At 35.4% G+C, this 23,342-nt stretch overlaps 1 protein-coding gene across 1 annotated transcript; it reads right to left on the bottom strand.

The window, feature by feature from the left end:
- Positions 1 to 2,454: 2,454 nt before the first annotated feature.
- Positions 2,455 to 22,067, bottom strand: CLDN16 (claudin 16). Its single transcript, XM_004675099.1, has 5 exons — positions 21,948 to 22,067; positions 10,160 to 10,262; positions 6,250 to 6,414; positions 3,196 to 3,387; positions 2,455 to 2,585 (listed from the first exon to the last, which is right to left on the bottom strand). Exons 1-5 carry the CDS (start codon positions 22,059 to 22,061, stop codon positions 2,455 to 2,457), a joined length of 705 nt encoding a protein of 234 aa, XP_004675156.1. The 5' UTR covers positions 22,062 to 22,067.
- Positions 22,068 to 23,342: the final 1,275 nt, after the last annotated feature.

The following is a 23,342-nucleotide window of genomic DNA, read 5'->3' as shown; positions in this document are numbered from 1 at the left end:
ACCCAGTCAGTTATTACTTCTTCAGTATTTAATATTTATTTTGTTGTAAACTATTCACTAAACAAAATATATTCTTTGTTATGATTTCATTATGGGTTGCTTCATTATAGTTGATTAGGATTAAATGTTTCAAGGAAAATTTTTAACAATACTAGTATTTCTGTGAGCATATACAAAATATTTTATTGAGAAAAAAATCAAAGCAGTAAGAGATCAGTTATCACCATTATCTTCAAAAATATTCTTTCATACAAATAAAATCTTTAAAGAGGGAAAAGCATAGCTCTAAAATCTATTGAACTACCTAATTAGATTTCACCCTGTCTTTCCCCAGAAGGATTTGAAGAGACTTATTAGAATAAACAAAATATGTTAATCTATATACCATAATTTCAAAGTGAGAATAAAAATTCTAAAAACCAAAGTTAAAAAAACACGAAGTTGGGCTCTCCCTGGTGGTGCAGCAGGTGAAAGCACTGCATTAGGAAGCTCTCTGAAGCCACTGCAGCTTGAGTTCAATTCCCAGCAAGGGAGCTGATCCACATGGTGTGGCAGACATCTCCTGACCGCCTGCTGCTCCTCCCAGTAGTGTATTTCAGTTGATCTGCCTGTTCTGCTCCCTACTCTCTCTGGTGAATCCTCTTACCTACCACACCTCTGGCCTGTACCCCAGTTCTGTAAGCATAAATAAATAAATCTTTAAAAAACACACACACAGGCCCTCCCTGGTGGCGCAGCGGGTTAAAGCACAGCACTGAGAATCTGAAGCCACTTCCGCATGAGTTTGATCCCCGCCTGCCGCCTGCCCCGGAGGAGACCACATGGCGAGCCAGACCTCTCCTGACCCGCCCTCTGCTTCCCTCAGCAGTGTACTTCGTCGATCTGCCTGTTCTGCTCCCCACTCTGTCTCTGGTGAAGCCTCTCACCGCCCCTGAGCCTCTGGCCTGTACCCCAGTTCTGTATGCACAAATAAATAAATAAATCTTTAAAAAAAAAAAAAAAACACACACAAAGTTTTCACGAGAATAGAAAAATACCCATATAACTAGTAAACATGATCAGCAAATAATTTTAAGTGTCTAATACATAGTTAATAATATTCATGATATAAAAGGAATAAATTGCTCTAAAATCTAAAGTTATATTAGATATTTTCCTGTATTTATTATTAGTACAGAAATATTGTATAAAAGCATGATATAAACACCATTCTAAACATTTTATATTCTATTTATACACACACATGCACACTGAGTTTTAACCATCTAATTGTTACATTATTTCAAGCTTTTGAAATTTAGAAATTCACTATTCAGTTTCCTTTCTTCCAAAGTACTAATTTCTAATTCAGCTGATAGTCTGTTAAATTACTGTAAGGATATTAATGGTATTCATATAAATTATAGGGAATCAGAAAACCTGAGATTAAATTTTGTAATCATTTTGTCTCTACCATTTAAAAAACAGCTTGATTACTTTATGAATATGACTAAATACCTATTAGCAATCATTCACTGATTTCTTTAAGTGAGTATATTTCTTTTTTCCAAAAAGCACACAATTTAATCTATTTTTTTTTCAGTATAGAGTTATGAACTGTTACTTCAATTTTTCAATCAGCAAACATTTGTTAAACTGTATCTTATAGGAGATATTATTTCTGGGTGCTAAATACCCAGTGATAAGTAGATGCCAAAGCTAGTGAATTCTGATATACTGTGCTCATGAAACATATTTGGATATCCAATCAATAAATGAGTGCATTTCCTAGTTGATCACTTACTTTCTGATAATTTGGTAATTTATAAGCAAACTTGGAATAGCAATAAGATAATACACAAATTTATGTTGCTAAGGAGGAAGAAAATCACCACTGACTTCTGTGTTAATTTTGCACTTCCTATGATATTTAGAGTTCAGGAGAGAAATTTCTTATCTTAAACTGACTGGGGGCTGGCACATGAATTTGTGGTTTTCTTTTTCCATGTTAAAGAATCACAGCATTGATAGGCTTTTGTATAGTTGTTTGAATTTGGAAGAATCATCTTCAAAGTTATCAAATAATTCATTCAGTTGAGAATACAAAATGTGAGCCAAAGCCAGAAAAGAGTTATGAGCTTGTCAGTCCTTTCAAAGATTAGAATCTCTGGACTCTTTTGAAGGTGGTTTTCTATACATAAAGTGTCATTTTATCTTAAGATCATCATGTCACGATTTCTAATAGAAATAAAAAAAATCACTAGAAAAAAATTAGTATAGTCTTAAAATAAAGGGAAGTGTGGAGGGGAGGGAGAGAGAAAAAAATAATAAGAGAATAGAGGAAAATCAAACGTTTTGAATTAACTTAACTGAGCATGAAGTCTGAAGTTCCTAGGTTGATAACACTACTTTATTAACCTGAACACAATGGTTAATTGAAGAACACAAACACAGCCTGATCTGTAGATACAGACTTTACACTCTTGTATCTACAGCATACATTTTGGCAGTCTCTGTTCTATGGGTCTTATATGACTTGGCCATGGAAACAGCTGCAGTTGAAGCCTTCCTCATAGAATAAGGATAGTTCCTCTCAGGTCCAACATCTGTTTACGAGATAAAGGTAGAGATATAAAAACAATTACAGCTCAGTAAACTTTAGAAAATTAAAAAATGTCATTTTACATATTCTTCATCTAATGCAAGAATTTTCTAAGAAGAAGCCTAGGAGAAAATCTCAGATTTGTATCCTGAAAACTATTTTATATTTAAAATGTAATCAAGTAACTTATTTCTTTATTCCTTTCTGGTGAATAATCCCCTTAGTTTTTAAAGTTGTATTTTTAGAAACCTAACAGTAACCCATTAAGTTCTTTAGCAGCAAATATTTGACTTGATTCTCAGTTTACTCTTTGCTTAACATGGATATAAATTAGTAGAGTGGGTAAAGAAGATAATACTTAAAGGTAAAAAAAGACATATAAGATTATAATACATAAAATAATTACTACATATGTTAATACTGAATACAGTACATATTTTTTAATAAATATGCCACTAATTGAATAATAATAGTATTGCAAATCACTTGTCCTTAAACAACTAAAAAAAATTAATGCTAACAAATATTCAGCCTATAATACTATCGTGTGATGGAGTGATTTACTTCCATTGGGTTGAAGGCAAAGGAGTTTTCCATTCTGCATTGATACCTACCTTTAAAGAGGTATAAGCAGCATGTGAGGACAGCTCCAGCCAAAAAGCAACCCAGAGACCCAGCCATTCCAAGCCAACAGGACCAACCAAATTTATATTGGATGCCAAGAAATATATTATGCAAAACTAGGGAAGAACGTTCTACATAAACGTCAACAGCATACCACACAGATCCAATGATCCCTGGAGCACCTGAAAAAAAATATATGTTAAGAAGTTATAAAGATACTTGTTAATGCAAGTTATGTGTTAATGCAAATTATTCTTCCCAATTTTAAATCCAAGATCTGCCTATTTCCCAAAATAGATGGTACTATCTAAATGGATAATAATATAGATTCATGACTAACCCAAATTTGGATACTTTATATCTTCTTTTCCTCTCCCATATTGTATTTCTTCAAAATTATATTTCAGTTTCTTCATAAAAGATATACAAAAATGTAATTGTGAGTGCCTCCGTGGTGGTGCATGAGTTAAGTCATAGCACTATGAAGCAATCAGCAGTCCCTGCAGCAGAGTTCGATTCCTGGCTAACAAGGTGACCCACATGGCTCAGCAGAACTCTCCTGTCCCACCTGCTGTTCCCCTCAGCAGTGTATTTCAGCAGATCTGCCTATTCTTCTCCCTGCTCTGTCTCTGGTCAATCCTCTTACCCCTCGCATCTCTGGCCTACAACTCAGCTCTTGTATATATAAATAAATCTTTTTTAAAAATGTAACAGTGAAAAAGTTTATCTGTTTGTGTAAACCTAAAATGATCACCATGGTTTTCTTTAATTTTCCAAAATTTCCAGTGCTATTTTAATGCTGCATAAAGAAAATATTAAAAACAAGGAAAAAAGAGTGACACATGAGGACAAATGATACAAAGCATATGTTTAGGTATATTGATATTTCTTAATGGAAAGGGTGCATCTTTAAGAGGGTATCCTATTAACTCTTGCCCCCATAAATTTTCCTCTTAAAATCATTCACTTCAGTGAGTTGGTATAAAAAATAAATATCTGAAGTAAAAATTTTCAATATTTTAAAATAAATTTTTATCTACTGATCCCAGGCCACATAAAAACAATAGGAATTTACTTCCTCAAGTAAAATTTAATCTCCACAGATTAGTTTATTTGAAGACCAACTGGTCTGAAATAATGCTACTAAGTTCCTTTTACTTTAAAGGTATGAGTTGCAAGTCAAGCACTAGTTGGAATAAAAATAGTGAGAAGTTGTGGCACAGAAAGCTATGTGTAATGCTGTTTCTGAAATCTTTACTCTCAAAGATTCACATTTCCCCTCCTCCCCCACACCCCACCCCCGAAGTCTGTGTTACCTATTTCAGTGACCATTTAATTGCATTCTTCTCCCAATTACTTAATGCAAGAATTTTCAGAAGGACCAGATCATGAATATATAACCTTTAGATAACAGGGTATAAATTGCCATATCTTTCTATAATATTGTAACTAATAGGTTTAGAATGGGGATATCTTTTTTGAAGCTTTGAAATACATTATGAATATATATGTGGTATATAGATATAAAGATAATAAATAGCTACATAATCTATTTTGCTACTACTGTATAAGGTGTTATATCTATACAGCTATGTCTGTATATCTACTAATTTTTTTTTGAGATTTATTTATTTATGCATACAGAACTGGGGTACAGGCCAGAGGTGAAGGGGCTTTCACCAGAGACAGGTGAGAGGATACAGCAGAGACAGAGTGGGGAGCAGAACAGGCAGATTGATGAAGTTCGCTGCTGAGGGGAGCAGCAGGTGAGACAGGAGAGGTCTGTTCCACCATGTGGGTCACCTCTGGGGCTGAGGATGAACTTGCACTGAGGTGGCTGCTGCTAGCTTGCAATGCTGCATCCCAACCAGTTGCACCACCAGGGAGGGTCCTATCTACTAATTTCTAATGATGGCATCAAGTCCTTTACCACCTTTGGTTATTTAATTTCAGCATTTCTTCAGCCATGATTTTTTTCATTGCAATGACTCCTAAAAAGTGTTTTTGTTTGTTTGTTTGTTAAAAAAAAAAAATGGACCCTAATTATGCCTCAAAAAGTATTCTGGAAAAAAAAAGCACATTATTAAATGTTTAAGTTTGTGAAATATATCACTACATACAATAGCTTTATCCCCAGACTGGATGTGGGAATAAATGTCTTACAAAAGGAAATATTAGTAAATACTTGTGATTTTAATACAACCCAAGGATCATCAGGTCTTGACTCAATGTTTGTATGTGGAAATATTAGGGGGCCCCCGATTTTGGATGTGTGGTGTGTTAACTCCTCTGCATTTGATTTTCATTATAACAATTCAAATGATACCTAGGCCTCATTCTACCATGCAGATCAGGAAACAATGGAGACCACCGAAGCAACTGGCCTAAGGTTACACATCATATATAGATATATGGAAACGAGGGCATGAGTTTATATTATACAGAAAAAGGAAGCATTAAACTTACAGAGGTAACCAAAAAAATCAGTCACAGACATTAATACAGCTTCCTGAAAAATGTGAGATTTTTAAATCTGCAAGAATTTAGAATTGAATTCCCTTATTTTTTTTAATAAAACTCAAAACAGGGCCCTCCCTGCTGGCACAGCAGGTTAAAGCACAACACTAAGAAACTAAAGCTACTTCAGCATGAGTTTGATCCCCACCCCGGAGGTGACCCACATGGTGCAGCAGACCTGTCCTGACCTGCCCACTGCTCCCCTCAGCAGTGTACTTCCACAGTCTGCCTGCTCTGCTCCCCACTCTGTCTCTGGTCGCTCCTCCCATCCTCCGCATCTCTGGCCTGTACCCCAGTTCTGTATGAATAAATAAATAAATCTTTTTTTAAAAAAAAGTTTGAGAACTTAACTAATATGAGATTAATGAACTGACTCCAAAGCCAAAAAAACGAGGCTGGAGAACATGATCTTAATTCATTCAATCTAGAAAAGCAAGTCACATATGTTTCCAAAATAAATTGCTTCAGAACACATCCTCTCCTTCACCTTAAGCCCTTAGAGGAAGTACATTAGTTCAGACCAGTACCTGCTATTAGTAATATAGTTCCAGCCACATAGCAGATGCGAACTTTGATGTATGGTTCATCAGGGAGGAATTTCACACAGTGAAGACCCAGGAGCAGAGTGATAAGTCCAAACCCAGCCAGAATATCGGCAGTAATCATCAACGCTCGAGTTACCACCAACTTCACTGGAAGATGAGAGCATATAGAATACCAAGGAAGGAAACATTAACTCACAACTACAACAAAAACTATAACCACACACATTAACACAACTGATTGTAAGCCCTTTAATTTGCATGGGCTTGGAAAAAAAAAAACACCCTTAATGTTTTCATAAAACTCAAAATTGAGCCCCTCCTGGTGCTGTAACGGGTAAAAGTGCAATACTATGAAGCTAGCAGCAGCCGCTTCAGCACTAGTTTGATCCCTGACCAGGGAGGTGACCCACTTGCAGCAGACCTTTCCTGTCTCGCCCACTGCTCCCCTCAGCAGTGTACTTCGTCCATCTGCCTATTCTGCTCCTCACTAGATGTCTCTTGTGAATCCTTTCACTGCCCCTGAACCTCTGGCCTGTACCTCAGTTCTGTATGCATAAATAAATAAATCTTTTATTGAAATCCTCAATATTGTTATGAAAGAGTAACATTATTTTTTGTTTAGATATTATTTTTTAATCTTTTAAGCTCCTAGTAAAATGCCTGGCATACAGTAGAGACTAAATGTCTCTTTTTGACTCTTAGCCTGATCTTGTTGACATGTGTTACAGCTAAACACTGTACTGAAAGTAGAGTTTTTATTCTGTAGAGGTTGTCTATAAATGTTTAATGAATAAATGATAAATGCATTTAGTACTTTAAAAAATAATTGAAAAATTATATACAGGAGAACAGAATCAAATACTTCCAAGATATCTCTTGTCAATTCAGGCTGGGAGCAATTAGCAGAATTTTAGAAAGAGGAGAAATTTTGCTACTAAGGAAAATATAATTTCTGGAAGCCAGATCATATTTTCGCTCAGGCAACACTCTCTGTGCGGCCTTGCACTGTTGATTGAAGATATATCAAAGTTATAGTCAATGAGATTGTGTGGTAGAAGGCTCAGGGAAGAGGAGGTCAGATAAAGAGAAGTGGGATAACGACAGTCCTCTTGTGCAATACACACAATTTTAACTAGGAAAGATTCCTGAACTGTGAGTCCCACACAGTTAAATTAAATATAGGGAAATTTGTCACAGAGTTAATTACCTGGATTCAGTGCAGCCACATTTAAGCTAGCTAATGGAGAGGAATAATAAAATGTATTCCTTTATTAGCACTATAATTATATTTTACTTTCATAATGATTTGGGGATTCTTTGCATTCTTAATAAGTTCCTCAATAGTAATAAGTTACTTAGATGAATATGGTCTTATTTAAAATAAAAAAGAATATTTTATGAACCATCTAAGCATGGAAGTTAATGCATACAATTAGCACCTACCTTGTTAATAGGTAATATTTAATATATAATTATGTTATTAACATGTGAGTGTAGTTGCTTTTAGAATGGAATTTTTAAGGCCACTAATTTGGCAACCTCTCAAAAAAAATTAGGTTCAAATTTCAAATATATGACAAGTCTAAGGTTCATTTATCTAAAAATGGAGGAAAGAGAAAAATAAGTTAACTCGTTGTGTCATATCAGCTTTTATATTCCATCATAACCTCTTGATAACACCTGGTATATACAAGTGAACCTCCTCACAACACTCCAGGACAAGTGGTCCCTACACTTTGAAGTGACTCCATTGAAGTTGTTCAACTTCCCCTTTAGAACCTGAGACCACCCAGGACCAGAAGAACCATGTGTGTGGGTACTCTATAGTCACTGTGGACCCTGTTCTCCAGCTTCCTTTGGGCCCTGTTCTTCCCTTTCCTTTAAGTTCTCTGACCCATGTGCTTAAAGAACATTGCTCAGAAACTGTGGAACTTAGTGACTAATACTTAAGGGGTCTTCAGGAGCCTCATGGCTCACCCTGTTCTGACAGGCAGCTCTGAAAGTTGACTGCTAAGCTGGCCACCTAGGAAGTGTCAATCATCTAAGATTTAGCAGCCAGAATTATTAGTATTTCACAGGGGCCCTCCTTGGTGGCACAGCGGGTTAAAGCACAGCACAAAGAAACTAAAGCCACCTCAGCATGAGTTCGATCCCTGCCCTGAGGTGATTCACATGGCGCAGCAGACCTCTCCTGACCTGCCCACTGTTTCCCTCAGCAGTGTGCTTTGTCAGTCTGCCTGTTCTGTTCCCCACTCTGTCTCTGGTGAATCCTCTCACTGCCCCTGCACCTCTGACCTGTACCCCAGTTCTGTATGCATAAATAAATAAATCTTTAAAAATATATATTTATCTAGGTCTGCATAGCTTTGTTGTCCAGGTGAAAAAAAATTAATTGTGGCTGTAAGAAATAAATCAAAGCTAAAGTTAAAATTCTCCTCATATGGATAATAGCTTAGAGGGTATAGATATATCATTTCCTTAGAATATATTCTCAACCCTATTGTCTTTAAGTATAAGGTGGAATTTTTCTAAAAGAAAAATAATGAAACTTTAGATATTATCTGAAGTTAATAGGTAAGAATATATAAAAAGAAATATGAGAGCTAGTTTAAGCAATAAATAAAAAAGGATATTTTAAATATAAACAGTGATTTTTTTCTGTGCAGTAAGCTTATGAGTGATTTTATTTTGTTCTTGCATAAATGTACATGACATTATTTGAAACTTTGAAAGATTTATCTTTCTTTTTTTTTCTCAGATCTCCCCATTGCATTTCCAGGACACCTTGTACCCACATGAGTTTCCATTCTTTTTTATTATTACTTATATATATTTTACATCACTGTTCATTTTTGTGCAATGTATGCTTTCTCCTCCCAGGTATAGCCACCACAGTCTCCATAACCAGCCATGCTTCTTGGTCTATAGAAGCAGGTTAACACAGGGAGGGGAAAGAGAGAGAATTAAAAAGGCTTAAAAAAAAAGAAATGAAATAAATTACTTGGAAATTATGCTAAAATATGTTTCAGATTCTTAAGTCCTAAATGGCAGAAGATATTTTAAGAGTACCACTTCTTTTAAGTGTTTTTTTCTGGGATTGAAATAGCTATCCAGGGGAAAAGTAACATTCCAAGGGTTTACTTTTCATTTATCTTGAAAAAAGAGGTTGCCATTTGGTGCTAACACCCAATGATTCTTTTAAAAGGACTATAACTGAATGATTTTAATAACGCACCAGTATTTCTTGGCATTATTCGATGTCCCAAAAATAAATAAATAAATGCCATAGAGAACAAATGAGAATTAAAAATGAGATTTTTAATCTATAAAATATTTTATGCATAGGATCCTCACTAACACCTACTTATAATTTAAAGTTAATGGTAAGGAAAATAAAGCATTTGGTTTGTTTTTCTTGCTATCATGTATTATGTATGTAGGTATTTTTCATTTATTAATCCTTAACTTGTGTCTTTCCTTACCTATCTCTCTCCCTGATCAAATCTTCTTCAGTTGAAATACTGTAACCTTGTATTTGAACTAAGTCAAAGCTAACTGACTCCTCCAAAATATTTTACATCTAACCCATCAATTCTAATCATACAATCACAACATCCTAAAGAGTTTCTTTCAGTTTTTACAGTATTTTCTATAAGATGACTCTGTATAAAACACTATGCCAGAATTTATAAATACATGAAAAGGATAAACTATGCTAAAATATGTTCAAATTCACATTTCAGAAATAAACTAAATTGCCAATCAAAACATTTAAAACTGAACAGAACTTTAATATATTTTTGGAGAAAACACACATATATATCCTGAAACCTAAGTTCAATTTTCTAAGTCATTTATTTCCTAGCATCCAGGAGTTCTGCAGTATACGTACATGGGTGTTCCGCAAAAATAGAATCGTATTCATCACAAGTCCGAATTCCATCAAAAACATTTGTGACACACTCCCACCAGAGGCCTCGGCATTTTGTGCTCACCTAGATATTGGAGAAGACACTGGGTGAAAAAAATGCATTCTGGGCCCTCCCTGGTGGCGCAACGGGTTAGGACACAGCACTGCAAGTTAGCAGCAGCCGCTTCAGTGCAAGTTGGATGCCTGCCAGGGAGGTGAACCACAGGGCTGCAGACCTCTCCTGACCCACCCTCTGTTCCCCTCAGTAATGTACTTCGTTGATCTGCCTGTCCTGCTCCCCACTCTGTCTCTGGTGAAGCCTCTCTCCACCCCTACACCTCTGGCTTGTACCCCAGCTCTGTATTCATAAATAAATAAATTTTTAAAAAATAAAGCTTAAAAATATATTTTTTCAAGAAAAACTTCATGCTGACACACTTCAGGTCCCCTTGAGCAAAGGGAGAACTTGACTATTGTGAGTTGAGAGCATAGTACAGTGGTTACAAGCACCATCAGATTCAATTTCCAACAAATGCAATGCATTTTAGAATATTTTCCCTTACAGACTGACAATCACAGGCTTTTCTTGCCAGACTGAATTCGTTGCCTAATTTGGTGTAGTGGGGGAGGAAAGTCATGTCAAAGATGGATAAAATCAGAATTAATTATAATCAAATGCCTATGGCTGGTTCTATCCCAGTCATAGTTTAACACAGATAATTAATTTCATTTCCCTCTGCTGACATTTACTCATCAAAAAAAAGTTAATAAAACAATAGATGATAAATGTTGACTTCTTGAGTCTATTAGGAATGTACATTAATTTTTCTTCATCATGAACATTGTGTTCTATGAAAAAAGGTGTTATATATTAGGCTCATAAATTTAAAATAATTACCAAAGAAAGCTATACATTGACACCAGTAAATGAAATATGAAGGTCTCATGACTTTCTTTTCCTTGTTCTACCGACAGATATAAATATCTGCACTATATCATGGATGTAAACTTAGCATTAATTTCATACAAGCTGATAACTGTAAACCACTTTTAGTTTGAAATGCTATGCAGAGGATTCTGTCCACTTATAGCTAAAATGTACCTGAGTTCCTGTACAAACTGTAAGTCACAATGGATTTCTCAAAATGGCTAACATGCCAACAGAAAGTAGTTTCAAGTATTCTTAATAGAGCTCATGCATATGGAACAGAATTAATATTTTTCTTCTGACTCAATTATGGATTTGCAGTACCTTGGAAATCTGAGAGTAATGCAATAAGATTTAACTAAGAATTATCTCAGAAAATGAAAACTTTCCTTTATATATACATATACACACACACACACACGCACGCACATATATATATATATATATATATATATATATACTAACAAAGCAAGGTGATAGGAATAAAATCACTAGAAAACTCTGACCCCTTTCTGCTTTAAATCTCTATTGTGTACTTAATAAAGATACTGCTTACTACTTTACTACATTTTTTAATGTAGCACATCTATTATGAGTAAAATACTATAATTGGTGTGAAGATATAATTTATAGGAAATATGTATTTTGGTCATTCACATGACCAAAAAAATGTATTCTAATAACTTTGGTCCTCATCCATAGTCCTGGCTCACAGTTTTCAAAAGGCTTGGAATTTTCAGAGTGTTAAATGTTAAGACTGTCTTTAGCTATGTTTATGAAGTAAATTTTTGGAAACCTTTCAGAACTGATCTGGTTACCAAGGAAATAAAACAGAGTAGAGTTAGAACTTTAAGTCTACCCCTTGAGCTTGGGAGAAGAGAGGTGATGGAGGTTGACCTCAGTCTTAATGACCAAGCCTCCATAAAAGCCCAAGAGGAGGTCCCTCAGATCATCTTGGGCTGGTGGCAGGTAGAGATTTGGGACACTGACACACTTGGGAGCCCATGGGGGTTCTGGGCATTTTCTCCTATACCTCAACCCCTGCACCTCATTCACCTAGCTGTTGATTTGTACCCTTTAATGCCCTTGGCAGTAAACTGGTGGTCTAGTAAGTAAATGGATTTCCTGAATTCTGTGAGATATGCTTTAGCAAATTAATTGATATACGGAAGGCATCCTTGGAACCTCTGATTTATAGATAGTCGGATGCATTAGTTGTAATCTGGGTTGACAACAGGCTCCTAAATTCTGAGGAGGGGCATCCTGGGAACCTGTAGTCAGTTGATCAGAACTTTCAAGCAGCATCTGAAATGGAGGAAAGTTTTGAGGGCCTGAGCCCTCTAATTGTGGAATCTGATCAATGCCTGGGTTGTTAGAGTCATAGCTGAGTTGAATTCTCAGATATACTCCTAGTGTCTAAGAACTGCTATTGGAGTGGAGAGGTCTACTTATACCCTGGCTAGAATTTGGGTCCAAGAACCCAACAATGCAGTTGGTAATGATTAATAATTCCTATATTGAACCTATAATAGGAAACAATTGCTCTTCAAATACACCATTATTTCATTTATTGAAGGTTCCTGTAAGGTATCCTTATTATTATCTATTTTATAAATAAATAAAAAGAAGCCTAGAAAGTCATGTGATAACCCCAAGAAAGTATAACTCATAAGTGAGGGAGACAGGACTTAAGCACAACCATCTATATTTATGTTCTTAAATATTGCATTATATTAAAACTTTTTCTTTTTATTCCAATTCCATTTCAGGCTAACATACTCTAAAAGAGAAAATTGGAAGGTAGCTTTATATGAAGCAGTAAGCTTTAACTTCAATCTCATCCTATGGCCATTATTCTACAAAACCTCTCTTTGGCTTGCTCTTTTCAAGGTTAAATCTTGAAGTGATGTTCTGGAATTCATGGAATATTATGTGACCTCAAGAACAATGGAGACCAAAAAGATAATAAAGAAAATCCATCTTATAAAATTGAATACAGCAATTTCTAAAGAGGTTGTAGATACATACATTTATATATGCATTAAGATTTAATCAATAGTTGAAAAAATGTACTTTTAGTGTAAGTTGTGTTCTTGGCAAGATAACACTTCTTTTAAATCTCAATCTATCTGAATAAAGAAGATAATGATAGAGTGAATATAAGAATTAAATATTATACACACATAAATTTTTTATTCATTAAATGTTAGATTCCATATGTGTTTAAATAGTGTATTAACCTGAATAGTGACTGTTTTCATTTTTACTAGCTAACCACAATGAAAATGGAGAAAGGAAAATATAAAGAATGTAGCCTCCCAAAACATATGTTCAAGGCTTAACCCCCAGAACTTAATTGTTGTCATCTCATTCCAATGAAAAAAAGGCAGCTCTGCATATGTAATTAAGGATCTTGAGATAAGACAATCATCTTGGATCATTATACTAGGCCCTATATCAAATGGCAAGTGTTCTTATAAAGAACCGTGTCTCAGAGAGAGAGCTCCAGAAGAGAAGGGGGTCTTGTGATCACAAGTAGCAGACTGCAGGAATAGAGACACAAATCAGAAAGCCCAGCTCCTACCAGGAGCCAGAGGCAAGGAACAGGCGCTTTCCTAGAGTCTTCAGAGAAGGCAGCTCTACCAACACCTTGCATTCAAATTTCTGGCTTCTAGAGCTTTAAGAGTAGGTATTTCTGGGCCCTCCCTGGTGGCGCAGCGGGTTGAAGCATAGCACTGGAAAGCTAAGGCCACTTCCGCATGGGTTCGATTCCCGCCTGCCCCGAGGAAATCCGCATGGCGCGGCAGACCTCTCCTGGCCCACCCGCTGCTCCCCTCAGCAGTGTACTTCGTCGATCTGCCTGTTCTGCTCCCCACTCTGTCTCTGGTGAATCCTCTCACCCTCCACATCTCTGGCCTGTACCCCAGTTCTGTATGAATAAATAAAATCTTAAACAAACAAACAAACAAAAGAGTAGTATTTCTGTGGTTTTAAGCCACTAAGTTGTGTTCATTTGTTATGGAAGCCGCAGGATTCTAATACAGTAGGGGCAATTGGTAGTGAACTCTTATAGCACAGAAGAAAACAGGCTTCTCATATGCTACTGGCCTTCAGTCTCTCAACTAACAAGAACACACAGAATCCAGTTTATTCCAACTTGAACTAGGTTATGTGGATTTTAATTCGCTGCTCTATGATCATTGTCCTTAATTTCCTGCTAACACAGTCATTAAAATTAACGAACCTACGTTGGACATTCTTATATATGAAGTTATTCAGAAAATGTGCTGAGTTATGGAGGAATATTTATTTTACACCAAAAGGAGTATTCAAATTTTGCTAAAATAATCCCTCAATGGTGTCATTTTCAAAGCTATTGATCATTTACTTTCAATGACCATATTTAGAAAAACAATGAGCTCATTAGAGGAAACAAGGAATCCAATTTCATTAGGTATTAATGCTCTGGGGCACACTATTAGATTGCTTGGTATTCACACTCAGTTAAGGTACGTGAGAATAGTGGCTGTAATTAACTAAACTTCTGTGTTAATATAGTACTTACTGCAGACTCCCTTAAAGGTGCCTTTGTACACAAAAGACAAGGTTAAAAGATTCTATGTTATTTATCATATTTAGGAAAATCCTCTCATCTGTCATACATAGTCTTTTCTTACCTAAATTTGCTGTAAAATGACTTGTTAAAAACTCTCTAAAAGGAATGCAAATCTAAGTTCTTGAAAGTTTTAAGACAAGGTTCTTAAAAAACAGGCCAATGCTTAAAATATTATGGTTAACCTTTCTTAAAGGGCAAGAAATGCAAAATGTTAGCTAATAGTTTTTATCTCATAGTGCCATCCAAAAGAGGAGTCTAAATTTAAGCTTTTCTTTTTTTATGTGTGAGTCATCTATTAAAAAATGCAGGAAATAATGCAATAGGAATATTCATATTACTTCAATAAATATTTGTTGGTCCTGAATTGAGGAGGGGATTGTTATCTCTTAAATGGGGAGACACCAAAAGTTATTTTTATTTCCCGTACAGAATGGGAAGTGACACAGGAAAGAGGATATACCCAAAAATATTATTTAAAACTGAAAAATCTAAGAACCAGAACAATGCCATCCTTAGAGTTAGCCCATTCATAGAGAAACCATTATTAAGACCACAGGGTTAGACTCATTTGATGTCAGCTTGGCCCACTTTACTACACTGACCCTGGAAAGTCTGTACCTTCAATACTCAGGCTGAACAAGCAGGATGTCATTCAGAAAAAGTTTTTAGGACAACATAGTGATGATTCTTCCTAGTTGAGTTGATAGCACCATAAATTAATTCTCTAATCCTGGGGTTTCTTATTGTGAGCTTTTTAGCATTCTCTCATTAATTTTCTCTATTTAAGTCTTAGTCAGTTTCTCTTCTGCCATTCCAGAAATATTTGTAAGTAGCCACACATGATTTTTATCTGCATAAACTTGTTTGTTACAGTTTTGGGGTGTGCCTCCATATATTTTATATGTACTTTGAGAATTAGAGAAACTTAAAAATACTTTAATTAAATGACAGCTACTGCTCCAGTTATATGTGTGTGTAGATATTTCTATTCTGTATACATGCAGGAAAATAATAAATATTTATACATCATTAGTTGATCATTATCAAACAACAGTGTTATTTGTCAATATGCATTATAAATGCATATGTCCTGGCATTTACATGTAAATTATATATGTGGCTGTACGAAGAATGCATAAAGCAAAAGAAAAAGAAAGCAAGTCATGATGACATTATTTTTGCAAACACCATATATATATGCATATTATAGGAATTATACTTTGCACACCACTTTACCAGCCTTGTGCTAACGTACTTTAACACTAAAGGTGTAACTTACCTTTCCCATTATTTATTTAAACATATTTGTTAATATTCAAAAGTTATAATACCATGATAAGTAACATGTTTTGCTAATAAAACTTGAAATATCTTCAATATTAACACAAAATGCAATCAAATATTTTTATACAAGGAGTCTAAACTTTCATAATACTTCAATTTTTACTATTTCAGTTTGTAAAAGACCTCAAGTCAGGTATTTTCAGTGATACAGAAGCAAGACCTACATCAACATAACAGAACACCATCTTTCTTTTCTACTCTCTTTTGGTAGCTCTGTCTATTTATTTGTGAAGATCTCACAAAAGGTACAAATGGCAAGAATGGGATGATGCAGACTTAGTAGGTAAAATATAATTTTGTGGACTTTGTAATCAGTTATCTCATTTTAGTATCCAATCTAAATGTTTCAACTTTCACATTTAATTTACTTAAGCCACAATTAATCATTTTAGAGTGTGTTTCCTATGGTAGCACAACTTGGTAGTGATTACTACCCACTGACAGAGAACACAATTTATAGTGAGTGAAATCATTATACAATACTCATTTCTACTTTCTACACCCCCCACCCCATTTATTTCTTTCTCTTTTGAAGCACCAGAGAGAAAAGACATATTTCCAGACCAGCATACACTCTTCACCAACTTTATTATACATCCCAGGAGATGAGTTCCTTATTCCTCTCTTATTAAAAAGAGAAATGAAATTCATATCTTGAAAGGATTTAAATTGTAGCAAGATAAAACATCTCGCCTTAAAAAAAAAAAATGGTGTTCTACAGCATACTTCTCATCTAAGGTTCCAGCAAGATTTCAAAAGACAGCTTACATTATATTGCATTCATTTATTCATTATTTTAATAATTATGCCAAGTATCTTAATAGATGTCCCATCGTTTCATATTAACAAATGCTCATGACTTCCCATTATGTGAATGTCAGTGCTACGTTACTAAAGGAGATCATGAGATGAATGAAAGAATATCTGTAGCCTCAAATATCTGCTGGAGTTTGAAATCAATTGTCAAGTAAAACTAGAATATAAAAAATCAGTGAACTTGCTAGTTACAGTTATTTTAAAATTCACTTTATGTCTGAATATAATGTAGCACCACAAATGCAAATAAAAATCCCAGGGGAGAATCTGGCTAATGGGGATAATACTAATTCAAATGTGGGACACTTTCATTTGAGGTAATAAAATTTTAAATTATGACAGTGCTTGGAGTATAGCAAGTTCTCAGTAAATAATTAACAAAAGACTAACTGAAAAATGGAACAATCTTGTGAAAACATTTTCCCTTCTGATAATTAAGAGACTGGTAACTTCGAGAAGAAATTACTTTTCTATTACAGTGCCAGTAATTTAAAATTATATATCTTATGAAGTAGTTAACATGAGTAGTGTCATTGATTCATAAATTTCTTTTTAAAAATATATTTTAATAGGTAACTTACATTATTTATCTCTATTATATATCTTATTCCCCAGGTTAGATGAAAAGAATTCAGTTACAAGTATAAAAATAGACAAAGCACAGTTCAGAAGTAAACAAAATTTCTCCGAAAGAATCAATAGCAAAAATAGGAACAGAACTTAGATTTCATATCTCTTTCTAGTCAACATTATACAAAATGTCATCCCCTCTTTCAGACTAAAAACAAAACAATAAACTGTAAGTAGACAGTAATATATCTAACATTTATTGACTGATTTGTATTTCCCTGGTACTGTGGTAAATGTTTTCAATACAAGCTCGCTTAATCCTTGCAAAACATTTATGATATATATTATTATTCTTCCTGTATGGAAGAGGAAATGTGGTTTATAGCAGTTTGAACATCTGTCTCATTTCATACAACTAACTACAATCAGAAAGGTGGGATTTCATCTTTTCATTTTCATCTCTGACATCAGTTTAACCTGCAAATTTCTCCATATTAAAGCATTATAGTCCTGATCCCTCCAGAGGTTGTATTATAGGTTATATGAGAAGAAATGAGTTGGAGATTTGGCTCCCGGATGACTTATGTACAGACTTGCTTCCATTTAAGATCTAGGTAAATGACTCCGCCATTCTTCCAGTTGTCCCAAAACATCAAGTGGGTTTCAACCTTGACTTTTCTCCCTCAGCCTTATTTCCCTGCATACAATCAATGATAATCTTGTCAGTGCAAATTCTTTAGTTTCCTCTGTCCACATATATCTCTATTTGCTGCCACCTTAATTGAGAGCACCACTGTTTCCTGTTCTATGGCAAAAGCTTCCTAGCTCATTTCCATCTATTTCATTTTGGCCTTTCTGAACATTCCCCACAAGTAACTGCAACGATTGGACTTTCTAAAACATGCATGTATGTTTGCATACAGTGAAGTACACTTGTCAATGTAAGATCTATATTTTACATGACACACAAAATCACTTTATGTTAGAAAATCTTATCATGATAAAATTGGTACAAAGCCATATGCATACACAGCTAAGATACCTGGATTTTTGTCCATACCATTTCTTCTGCTTGTAACACTCTCTACTTCTACCTTTCTCACCTGTCCTTCAAGTTCCAGTTAAGATATTTTGTCTTTGTTGATTACCCAAGATTACATGTGCTGCCCACTTGAAGTTATCTGTCACATTGTATTCTAACCATGGTTCACTATCTCCCTAGGACATTGGGAAAAACTTAAGGAAGATCCACAACATGTTCTCCTTCACAGACCTATACCCACCAGAGTACTAGGGAGACAGTAGGTATCAAGCACATTTGTGTAGTGAAGGAAAACAGATAGCAGAGAAACATGAAAAAAGCAAGGGGTAGATATAAAAAGATGAAGGATAAGTGGGGGAACAAGAAAAAAAAACAGAGAAAAAAGCAAAGAAGACGAAAAGGAAGAAAGAGAGGTGAGAATGAAAGGAGAGCAAAAAGCAAAAAGAGAGGAAGGAGTAGGGAAAGCAAGAAGGAAAATGCAAAAAGGAAAGGAAAATAGAAAAAGCATTAGAAATTACAGCAAAGCAGAGAACATCCTAGTTGAAATATCTGGGAGACCCCAGGCATGCTCAGAGCCTCAGTAACTGGCCAGACTTTGGAAATGCAGATAATCACCTGGCCCAGGAGTCCAGGTGTAAAAAAAAAATAATAATGTAAACTAAAAAGACTCTCAAACTTCCTCTTATAGCTGAAAAATCTGGGCTAAGGACAGGAGATGTAATCTGTTCAGCAAAAGAAGGTTAAGAGGCAAACACAGAATGGAATGATTTCAAACCCCAGTGTTCACACCAACCTTCCCAGTTACCCAAGGGAGTTAGTGATGACAGGAGCAGGCATGGAGCCTAAGGCACTTGGTTCCTGATTTGGGACTATGTACACTGCAATTCTGTGTATTTTTTTGTTTCTTCCTAACATGTTTAATGCAAAGAAATTCACTGTTCAGGCAGGTATGAATAAGGCAACAAAAATAATTTGTAATATTTTGAGTAAAATATAGTAATATAGAAATTAGTAAATATAGTAATATATTTTGAGTATTTATAGTAAGACAAATGAATACTTGAACTCCTTGTTACTCAATTTAATCTTCTAAGTAATAAAGAAATATGTAAGTATAGTAATATATTTTGAATATTTATAGTAAGGCAAATGAATACTTGAATTCCTTGTTACTCAACTTAATCTTCTAAGAAGCCCTGAGCTTATTTCCCTTATTCTGTGCTTTGGCCACAAGTTCTCTTGTTTGGAAAGGTCCTGCTGCCCATTTCTATTGTTGAAATCCTTTGCATCTTTTGAGGCTTTGTTCAAATTATCTTCTCTCTCCAAGATGCGCTTCAATGTCCTTGACAGGAAATAACCACTCTGTCTTCTCTGCCCTAGTGGACTTGGTTCATTTCTTCCTCAAATATAAATCAGCCTTTTGTTAGAGCTTCTTGGGTATATCTCCTCCTCACAAAATGGCCACTCGAGAAGGGTAAAAATTGTTCTTGCTGCATCTTTGCCTCCTCTGGCAGGATTAGTACAGTACTTTTCTATTTCACACATTTCATGTCTGTGTATGTTAAATTAAATAAAATCTATTTTCCAGCTCTCAAGCCTACATCACTCTAAAAAGCTCACAAAGCTAGAAATGCACAATAGTTGGGGGTCTCATGTATTTATTAAAGGGCTTTTTTCTTCATTGGACCACTTCTTTGGGAATATTTATAGCAAAACTAGTCAAGAAATAAGAACGAAGCTTAGAAATATTCAGCAAATCTTGACAAGGTTAGCAAGGATTTACTAAAGGTAAATAACCCAAACTGCTCATTCTAGTCGTTTTAACTAGAAGTATTCTTGCACAGAGCAAAGTTAAAGTGACTTGATGGTCTGAAATGAAAGCAAAAAGTCACTTTAAATTCTGGGGCTCCCAATCTCTCTCAACAGTGTTTGGCCCTTTGTAAGCTTCCATTTCTTATCAAGTAAAGTCTGCAATTCCAATAGCGTAAGGACAAAGATTTTCAAGTTGTTTTAGAAAGTATCTTAACAATGTTTATTGATGAGATGTTGCATATTGTAAAGACACAGTTTTAGGTGGGCTCAAATTCTAGCTATTTCTGTGGTAATCACTTAATACTGGCAGTCTAGACCTTGACAGGCTAGTGGAAGCAAACTGTTCTGAGCTGCACTTTTCCCTAAGTGCTGTTTAAAGGGCATTTTTTAAATTCACCACTTATGTACATGACCAAATAAAATGCATCGCTGGCCTCACATATAGCAAACATTCCTTACAGTCATTCAATCCTATCACAATTTTCAGAAATATAATTTTCTAGCACTGGAGAGGTATTTATAATGCCATTGATTTTGAAATGTCATGTAGAAATCAAAAGAACATCAAACATAAGAAAAGCACAGCAAAAATAATATACAGCAAAATACAAAGATTATTACTTTCTATTTCAAACTCCAAATTGAGAGACTAATAAATAAAACAAGAAGAAAAATATACAAACTTGCTCTCGGATATCCTTCTTAAACTTTGTAAAGATGACATTATAGCATTTATTAGGGTAAATTGTTCCCTTCAGGACAAACATCATAGAACATATTTGGTTTCAAGATATTCTTTATTTGAGTTCCCAATATATAATTCTTTTCCTTACCTAAACTCCCCTAAACCTTACAAATGAATAGCAACTGATTCCCAAGATTTGATTTTACTCAGTTCTACCTCTCTGAGATTCCTATAGCTACAAGGAAGGCTTTTAACCTGCAAAATTACTTTTCCCTAACTTTCTCTAGTGAGAAAAATGAAATCCTCAACAGTATTCACCCATCTCATGTATAATATACAACCAAAGTGTCTCAAGAACAACTCATTTTTAATAGCGAGGTTCTTACATCCATATTTGCCCATTATGGAACACAATGAACAAGCATTTCTCCTTGGAATCTTTTCTCCTTGTAAATTCCATAAGATAACATGTTTCCTTTACACACTAATTGTGTGTATGTATATGTATATGAATTGATGCCTTGATGCCTTGTGCTGAGTTACTAAATGTCTTCGAGCATTATCATTCTTTAAGAAAGTCTATCATGCTTCTCTTAGCAACTGGTCTTGAAAGAAAGGATGTTACTGGAACATTATTTGATTTGTATCTGTAGAAATGGAAGATGTGAATTTTTGAATGACTCAGTAGCAGGAATTATGTAATTCCCTTTGTGGGAATATACCCATTTAATTAAAGAGGAATTACTCAGTTAACTCACCTGTAAAATGGGATGGCAACAATACCTGTCTCCTAGGCTAGCCACAGGGTTAAGCGAGTAACACCTAGATTCACTAAGCAGTATGTAAGAAGTGAATCCATCCAGGATTCTATCACTACTCCTAATAAAAGAACTGAGGCATTGAGGCTTAGAAATTGAGGTGGGGTTGCGTCAGAAAAAGAACCTGCTGACTTCTTACCTCCAGAGAATCGTCGGCATTTACCATCCAACAGTCTGTCCAGGTGGCCACAACCAAGAAGCCAGTAGAAAAAAAGGCAAAGAAACAGGCGACATACTGAAGAAGATCCCTCATCTTAGCAAGCAGTCTGGAAGGAACACGTGGGCAGCAGAGGTCTCAGGCCGACTCAGGTATCTGGAATGCTTCTGTGCTTCTGGAATCTGGGGGTGCGGATTCTTTACTTTTCCCCACAATCCGCTGCAGGCGTCTTAAAATGCGGTAAGAGTCATAGGAATAGGCTATTACCCGCGAAGGGGTCCTGGAGGTCATTATCCAAAGCAACCAGCCTCCAATCAGAAGCCAGGGCAGGAAAAGGATTGAGTATATTTGGGTGGGGGAGAAAGGAGCCCCGCAACGTTTTCTGCCCTGACTGGGCTTATGTGAGATGATAGTCTCCGAGGCACATGTCCATCCCAGGATGGAGAGAAGGAAGAAGGGTGACTTCTCATGCTGACGCTATAAACCAATCTTTCTCAGGCCCTCCAGGGAAAGTGAGCTATTTGCCTCCCCCTCAGTAAGGAGCTGCATGGTTGACTGAGTGCTATTTTATGATTAGGACTATTTTAATATTCCCTGACTACCTTAGACAGACAGGCCACTGGTGAAACTATGCTAAACAAGTGCTCGCTCAAGGGAGTTTGCATTCCAAAGTGTTGGACAGAACAGCCTCATGAAGGATTTCCAGCACCTGGGCCCCAGCTAGAGCCAGGACACCTAACCTTTCGACACTGAAGAGGGGGGAAAGTGTGCATTTTAATCCGCACAACTCTGGGTATAAATCTTTGCTCTGAAACTTATAGGCTGAGGGCACTTGGGTTCTAGTTTTTGTAAAATATGGGTGTTAATATCTTCTTACTAAGATGTTTGTAAGAACTGGACTGTATTGCTTCTGTAAATCATTTAGAGTAGTGTCCAGGGGAAAAAAAAGCTAAGTGGTTAATATTAACGTCTAAGAATTCCTTAAGTAAAATTACTTTTCCCTCAAGGACCAATATTTGAAAATATGTCTGAAAAAAACCTATTTTTTTTTAAAGGATATTTATTTTCAAAAGGCTTTCCATATGGCTGGGGTAGTTGTCATTTTGCCTATAAGTAGTGTAGACTTGTTGTGCCTAAATATTCCATAACCAGTAGCTTTTAAAATTATTTAAAAGAAGATACATATCATCATATCATTACCAAAAAGACTTCTCTCTACTAAAATGCAAATTGCAACTGATAACAATAAAATGTATTTACAAAGTTTTTAATACAAGAGAGTAAAAAAGGTACAGAGAGAGGAGGGAAAGGATTAGAAATAGGTCATTACTCTGTGAAGCATCAGTGACTAAGATAGTTATTTTAGTAAGTTAATGA

This window comes from Condylura cristata, unplaced genomic scaffold (assembly GCF_000260355.1).
Source record: "Condylura cristata isolate star-nosed mole 26May11 unplaced genomic scaffold, ConCri1.0 scaffold00003, whole genome shotgun sequence".
Classification (NCBI taxonomy): domain Eukaryota; kingdom Metazoa; phylum Chordata; class Mammalia; order Eulipotyphla; family Talpidae; genus Condylura; species Condylura cristata.
Note: the sequence above shows the minus strand (reverse complement) of the source record. Positions and strands in the feature narration are given on the sequence as shown.